At 40.6% G+C, this 7993-nt stretch overlaps 1 protein-coding gene across 1 annotated transcript; it reads left to right on the top strand.

The window, feature by feature from the left end:
- Positions 1 to 341: 341 nt before the first annotated feature.
- LOC120060403 (opioid growth factor receptor-like) lies at positions 342 to 7414 on the top strand. Its single transcript, XM_039009705.1, has 7 exons — positions 342 to 840; positions 1551 to 1669; positions 2242 to 2302; positions 3931 to 4009; positions 4119 to 4185; positions 4347 to 4495; positions 4877 to 7414. The coding sequence occupies exons 3-7, from the start codon at positions 2254 to 2256 to the stop codon at positions 5268 to 5270; spliced, it is 738 nt and encodes a 245-aa protein (XP_038865633.1). The 5' UTR covers positions 342 to 840; positions 1551 to 1669; positions 2242 to 2253; the 3' UTR covers positions 5271 to 7414.
- The last annotated feature ends 579 nt before the right edge of the window (positions 7415 to 7993 follow it).

The raw sequence follows: 7993 nt of genomic DNA, 5'->3' as shown, positions 1-7993 counted from the left end.
GTGAATTTGTGGACTGACTGAAATTCTAATTGTCATTTTATATTTTATAAATGACACAGTAGAGAGCAAGAGGTCATAGGCCCATAGCGGGTGCATAAAGTCACTCTATCCTACAGTTATTGACCTATTGTCAACCATTAGAGCCCACAAGTGCTCATCGGATTAATGAGGAAAAAACAAAACAATCCCCAATAAATTATTATTTCGATTATGGTCACTTCAGCCTACTCTCTCCAATGCCTGCTGAATAACTCAGTGTGCTGGATTGGCTGGTGTTTATATGACGTGTTTTAAAAGCTGGTGGCACACATGACACTCTATGTAAAAAACGAAACTGAAAGTGTACAGATATTCTCCGAGTGCAGGATATCGTGGTGGCATGCTCAACTCGTCTTGATTTCCTTCATCTTAACGACTGTTAACATTTGGAACGTTTTGAATAGCTTTTTTAATAGCATATTCTCTTATTAAGGCATGGTGTGCGCCTGGCTAGGGCTATTCCCATAGAATATAATCCATTCTATGTCTATGGCTATTCACACAGGGAGAGCCCTGCCAGCGATAGTCAAATTGTTTGCTGAGCTGAGACGAAAATGTAGGATGTGTCCCAGGGTTGAACGGTTTTGGTTATGGCTAAACGGATGCTATTGCTCTACTCTGCTTAAACGCGCCTTCTGGCGTTTAATTATACTCCCCATACATGTTTGGAGATTGATCATCCAAAATTGTCCTCCTGATCATCCAGGACTCATCCAGGACACCAACGAGTACTATTGCGAGTACGACTCAACATGGGAGGATCCAACAAGTGAAGAAACAAGTCGTAAGAGAACCAACAATGTAAGTATTCAGGTCCCTTGGCCCTGACGATACGTTGGTGCATGTGGTCTCAGCTGATGAGTTTGTAGTTTCAGAGAATGATGATGATACAGTAGGCCTAGGTTCCACCATAAAATACAGCTGGGATTAAGTAAATGTAATATTCCAAAGAAACATTTACATTTGAAATATTTGTTAAATGTATATAACCATAATGACATGATGAGTAGGCTAATTAGGTTGTAGATTGGAGTTTAGGATCATTGGTTTTCTGTGATGTTGAAGATCTGTGTGTGTTTATTGAATTAGGCCTATATGAAATGCTTGATCCAAGGCCCCACCTCTTGTTCCCTCTCATAGACCCAAGTCTGTGGAGCATTGTTATACATGTGTATCATTATGTATCAATACTGTCATTTTGCACCGCTTCACATTGCTTAAAGGGGCTAATTGCAGTTGCTACATTCATATTTGTTCTTATAAATTAATGATATGTACCCATTGATTATTGAAGAATATAACTTATAAATGATTTGTGAACTTAGTTCAACTGTCGTACCCCACCAGAACCTCAAAATATAAGCTTGTTTTACTCCAATGTTTGTAAAAAAAAAAGTAAATGTAAACACACATGGTTAAAACTGGAATGTTGATATAATGGATGGTCAGCTCATCCATAGCTCTGTCTGTGAATTTGAAAGTGGTTACATTTCTCCCTCCCCATCCCTCAGCTTTTTACCGAAACAGGGTGGGGAGAGCGCTTTGCTGTTGTTTCTACTGCTGATGGCCCCATTAAGAATTTTCCTTTTTTGTATTTACTCAGTACACCATTCAGTCAACAAGGCAACGAGTAAGTATGTTCTCATTTCTTATATACTACTATGTTTATAAACAGGTTTATTGAGGGACATTCATCAATATTTAACTATTATTAGATGCCATTTAGTAAACGTTGCATTTGTACGGCATCATTGGATGTCACATGTTGTATTGAGTTGATAGGCAGGAATACTGATTATAGCCTATCTTTCATACCTTCATATACATGTAGGGCATTAATGGATATGGCTCCTAAAGTTTGCTAGAGTAGGTGTATTTCAGTGGTAGAATGGTATCCAGCCTATGAAGCTAGTGAAACAGTTCCCTTCCAAACAGTTCCCTTTACATATTGAGCTCAGACTCGTGGGCCTATCAGTATTGTTCAGGTCAGGTGTTTCCAGTATCTGCCATTTTCTCAACTCATGGAGTGAGTTCAGAAAATGTGTTTTCAGTCATACAGGTTTAACAGTTTCAGAAATGCAGCAAGGGATATGCAAAGTCCTCATTCTCGTCACAAAATCTCTGATATGAATCCTGTACTGTTGAAATTCAGGCATCTAACTAATTTCCCTATTCTGAATTTGCATTGCATCTTCTTTTCAGGATGATAGGCGTATGCCTAATTTACAGTTCTACCTTGGACAGAGGGCCTCCTCCCCTGATGGTAATCTACAGTGTCAGACCCCTTGACTTTTTCCACATTTTGTTAGGTTACAGCCATATTCTAAAATGGGTTAAATAAATATAAATCCTCTGAAATATATACACAGTACCCCATAATGACAAAGCAAAACAGAAATACCTTAAGTATTCAGACCCTTTGCTATGAGACTCGAAATTGAGGTCAGGTGCATCCTGTTTCCATTGATCATCCTTGAGATGTTTCTACGACTTGATTGGAGTCACCTGTGGTAAATTGAAATGATTGGACATGATTTGGAAAGGCACACACCTGTCTAAATAAGGTCCCACAGTTGACAGTGCATGTCAGAGCAAAAACCAAGCCATGAGGTTGAAGGAATTGTCCGTATAGCTTCGAGACAGGATTGTACAGGTACAGATCTGTGGAAGGGTACCAAAAAAATGTCTGCAGCATTGAAGGTCCCCAAGAACACAGTGCCCTCCATAATTTTTAAATGGATGAAGTTTGGAACCACCAAGACTCTTCCTAGAGCTGGCCGCACGGCCAAACTGCGCAATTGAGGGAGAAGGGCCTTGGTCAGCGAGGTGAACAAGAACCCGATGGTCACTCTGACAGAGCTCTAGAGTTCCTCTGTGGAGATGGGAGAACCTTCCAGAAGGACAACCATCTCCTCAGCATTCCACCAATCAGGCCTTTATGGTAGAGTGGCCAGACGGAAACCACTACTGAGTAAAAGGCACATGACAGCCTGCCCTGAGTTTGCCAAAAAGTCACATAAAGACTCTCATACCATGAGAAACAAGATTCTTTTGTCTGATGAAACCAAGATTGAACTCTGGCCTGAATGCCAAGCGTCACTTCTGGAGGAAACCAGGCACCATCCCTACGGGGAAGCATGGTGGTGGCAGCATCATGCTGTGGGGATGTTTTTCAGCAGCAGGGACTGGGAGACTAGTCAGTCAGAATTGAGGGAAAGATGAACGGATCAGAGTACAGAGATGAAAACCTGCTCCAGAGCGCTCTGGACCTCAGACTGGGGTGAAGGTTTACCTTCCAACAGGACAATGACCCTAAGCACACAGCCAAGACAATGCAGGAGTGGCTTCGGGACAAGTCTCTGAATGTTGTTGAGTGGCCAGCCAGAGTCCGGACTTGAACCCGATCAAACATCTCTGGAGAGAACTGAAAATAGCTGTACGGCAACAATCCCCATCCAACCTGACAGAGCTTGAGAGGATCTGTAGAGAAGAATGGGAGAAACTCCTCAAATACAGGTGTGCCAAGCTTGTAGCGTCATACCCAAGAAGACTCTTGGCTGTAATCGCTGCCAAAGGTGCTTCAACAAAGTACTGAGTAAAGGGTCTGAATACTTATGTAAATGTAATATTTAAGTTTTTTAATTGTATATATTAGCATACATTTATAAAATCCAGTTTTTGCTTTGGTAATTATTGGGTATTGTGTGTAGATTGAGGGAATAAAACTATTTAATCAATTTTAGAATAAGTCTGTAACCTACCAAGATGTGGAAAAAGTCAAGGGGTCTGAATACTTTCTGAAGGCACTGTATACTGTTTGTTGAATGCTGTGTAGATTTGACAAGACCCCAAGACATGGGCATTTGTAACTGTAACCTTTTCTCTGATAAGGTTTCTACATTGAGGACTTTCACAATAACTGGTATGGGGATTATTCAAAACTGGAAAGAGTTCACTCATACATCCAATGGTCAGTTTCCTTAACATTTATATGGGCTTTTAATACATTTTTAATAATTTATGATTCAATTATTTTCTTAAAAATATATATATATATATTAAACAAACATTTGATTTAGGTTGTTCCCTCTTCAAGAACGAGGAATGAATTATCAAGCCAAAGAACTCACCAAGAAGGAAATTGAGGTACTTTGTTGCATAAGCCAAAAATATAGTAGTTTCTTTGAGGAAAGAAAGTATTCTCTACATACTGCATTTACATACTGTAAGTCATATCTATTGACTGGCGACATAGAAATGAATGAAAATATATTGTTGTCCTGACTGACAATCCGCTTCCTTCTCAGGCTTTTCTTGAAGATGAAACTGCAAAGAAGAGGCTGGTCAAGTCGTACAAGCTCATGCTGGACTTCTACGGCATCCAGCTGTCAAATGACACAACAGGGGAAGTGCGACGTGCAAATAACTGGCGCGACAGATTTGACAACATGGACAGGTTAGCAAGTTCTATATTTGGTCATTTAACTTATTTTCTAATCCTTGTAGCGGTCTAAGGCACTGCATCTCAGTGTAAGAGGCGTCACTACAGTCCCAGGTTCGAATCCAGGCTGAATCACATCCGGCCGTGATTTGGAGTAGGGCCATAGGGCGGCGCACAATTGGCCCAGCGTCGTCCGGGTTTGGCCGGGGTAGGCCGTCATTGTAAATAAGAATTTGTTCTTAACTGACTTTCCTAGTTAAATAAAGGTAAAAAAATGAATACCTTTTTTTTTTTAATACTACAATTTCAGTTTTAAAATGAACCTTCTGTGAATAACAGTGCTGAGGTTAACAGTACCCTTGTATTTTTGTTGGTCTTGTGTTTTGTTTATGGTAGACATACACACAACAACCTGCGCATCACCCGCATCCTGAAGTGCCTGGGCACTCTGGGGTTCCCCCACTACCAGGCCCCACTCGTCCGCTTCTTCCTGGAGGAAACTCTTGTCAAAGGCAACCTGTACAATGTGAATGAGACTGTGCTCAACTACTTCATTTCCGCTGTCATTGTTCAGCAACAACGCAAGGAATTAGTTGAGTATGCCTATAAGCTCTATGAGGTCAAACATCAGTTTGTCGTGCCTAAGAAGATCAAGAGTACATTTAGGGAAGGGACATTCCCACGTAATAAGAACCCAATTGATCTGAAACCAGATCTGAAACAGAATGGCATATACTCAGATGACAGTGATGACAACACTACCAGTCATCAGTCTGTCTCACTATGTTAACAAGGGTAAGCCAACGGATAGGAGTGTAATGGGAAATTTGGTTAGTGATTTAGTGCGATTGGGAACGCCAAACAATGTGTGGTTGACACGGTATCCATACCGCATGATAACGTGCGTGGTCTTGTGACTAGTTACACTTAGAGAAACAAAGGTACCAGTCAGGCCTCAAAGACTACTAGTGGAAGGAATCAAAACACCAGTGCTGATTCATCCTCTGAGTGTCTACCAATTATGCAAAATGATACTGCTCAGTCCAGTTATGGAGTATTTGGTAACGGGAACTCTTTAAATATCCACCTACTCTAGCGCCCCACTACTGATTCTCTGAAAATAATAGCTGCAGCTATTAAGCAATCAGAATGTGGACCTAGTGGTGTAGTTTCAGAGACAATTACTGATGATCGGAGAAAGCGAGCTAGACATAAGCAAACAGAGCATAACCTTAAACTTAGAAGAGTTTCAGAGGAAAAGACTAATAAAGATGATGATGATGATGATAGAAACAATAAGGGAGCTGCAGATAAGCAAGAAGAGAGTGAATCAAGCAGAGAGGTTTCAGAGGACAATATTAGCACGTCCAGTGAAAGTTAATTGAGTAAGAAACCTGAAGAGAAACTGCCATGCCCAGCAAAGGAAAAGTTACTCCAGGGAAAGATTAAGTGTTTGAGATAACGTGAAGATTGATTAGAGTATTCACCCATGCCCTGCACTAATGAAGGGAGAAAGAACAAGTATGACATGAACCGGCGTGGGAGCCCGGCGAAACGGCTGGGGCGTGGGAGCCTGTCGAACCAGCTGAGGCCTGACGTGGGATGGGCGCCTGTTGAGCCAACCGGGACAAGAAAAACTCTCGAGCCAGCTAGGGCGTGGAAGCCCGACGACCTGACTTAGGCACCCCTGGTTCCATCAGCGGCGGCGCCCGGACCCGACGTCACCACCAACCGGAAAGCCAGCACTCCCCGATGCTTCATATGATGGCTTCAGGATTTTGTAGGACTGACGCTGGAGAAGAGAAGCAGGTACGGGGAGTAGAACATTTAATATGGAACAGACATCAAACAGGACAGAGACAGCGTCAGAACCATGTATGCAAAGACAAACTAACTTTAATCCTGAAGCAGGGAACAGAGCTTGGGAACAGACAGATAAAGGGGAGGTAATGACCCAGGTGATTGAGTCAAGGTGAGTCCAATAATTGCTGATGCTTGTGACGAGGGAAGGCATACTGATGGTGGCAGGAGTGAGTAATGCTAGGGAGCCTGGCGCTTTTGAGTGGGAGAAGGCGTGACAAGAAAATAAATGTGAATTTACTTATTTTTTTTATGTTTCAATGACAAGTGTCAACTGCAATTAGCAATACTGTAGATACCAGGGTTGGGGTCAATTCCATTTTAATTCCAGTCAACTCGAGAAGTACACTGAAATTTCAATTATTTTCAACGCTTATAAATGAGGAAAATGTGGATTTGGAATTGGAATTTGGTTTACTTCTGAATTACAATACCTGGAATTCAAATGGAATTGACCCCAACCTGATAGATACACCCAATCAGTGCTTTACTGCTGATTATACAATTACATACTGTTTCCAATGACTTCAGACTATAGCAATCAATGTGTTTACCAAATTCTCACAATATCCATTCCAGATATATGCCTTATTATTCCTCTACTTTTTTAAAATTGTGATTAAACACATACCAGTATGTACACAAATACATTCATATTTATGTACCAAGGAAGGTGAGGGAGTTAATCAGTTACTTCCATGTGATACTTAGACAGAAGAAAAGTATACGTAATATATAAATTACATGGTATCATAAACTCAGTTGAATTTAAATGACCTCAAAATCAGTTTCTTCAAATGTGACAAAAATCATAAAATATGAAGTGGCAAAATGACTACAAAGATGTTCAGACCTTTCAACTACAAGAGCATTGTACCTTCAAATCCTTAATTCCCAATAACATCTATTTGCATACAGTTATGATGCTGAAAGTGAAAGTCACAGTGTGATTGATTTACTACAGCGAAAAGTTGTCCAAAAAAGAAAAACAGTAGCTAGGTTTCCATCCAATTAGCGACAGATTTTCATGTGAATATTCTCAAATCTGCATAAAAACAATATGCGCAGATTTTCATGCGAATATTCTCAAATCTGCATAAAAACAATATGCGCATTTTCCCACCAGAGTTGTGTTTCCATCAAATTGACTTGTTGCAGATAAAAGGTTGTGCGTGATGACATACTGCGCATAAAAAAAATACATTTTGTGTTTAAATTCCCATGCACCAAATACATTTTCTTTATGTAAATGAGTTTCCCTCACAATTTCAACTCTACTGATGGTTTTCTCACAAAGTGTTTTGCGTTATATAGTCTGGTATTGGCACGTGCGCTCTAGCCAACAGTGCTGTCTGCGCCTTCTTGACTAGAACGCACGTATAGCCTACATGATGAGATTATTATTATGGACAAAGGAGCGAGATTATTTGTCAGGTGGCAGCCAAACGATATTTTGGAAAGGAGGATCAAGCTGTAGGATCTTGCAATTTCACCACCCTGTGAAGTTCATCATAATTGATTTAATCTGTTGCCTATCTGTAGCATGATTTCTCATAAAGTCATAGTGGGAGGACCACACATGTCATCACGTGATTCCAAAATTACTTTGATATGATGGTTATTATATCAATATTTGCACGCATAAAAGCATTT

This window comes from Salvelinus namaycush, chromosome 2, assembly GCF_016432855.1.
Source record: "Salvelinus namaycush isolate Seneca chromosome 2, SaNama_1.0, whole genome shotgun sequence".
Taxonomy (NCBI): domain Eukaryota; kingdom Metazoa; phylum Chordata; class Actinopteri; order Salmoniformes; family Salmonidae; genus Salvelinus; species Salvelinus namaycush.
Note: the sequence above shows the minus strand (reverse complement) of the source record. Positions and strands in the feature narration are given on the sequence as shown.

What these genes read in the sequence shown, in the direction of transcription:
- LOC120060403 (XM_039009705.1), top strand. Translation starts at nt 2,254, where the DNA reads ATGCCTAATTTACAGTTCTACCTTGGACAGAGGGCCTCCTCCCCTGAT. An exon ending in GAGGGCCTCCTCCCCTGATG is followed by an intron (nt 2,303 to 3,930) that starts GTAATCTACAGT and finishes TTCTCTGATAAG; the next exon opens with GTTTCTACATTGAGGACTTT. An exon ending in AGATTTGACAACATGGACAG is followed by an intron (nt 4,496 to 4,876) that starts GTTAGCAAGTTC and finishes TGTTTATGGTAG; the next exon opens with ACATACACACAACAACCTGC.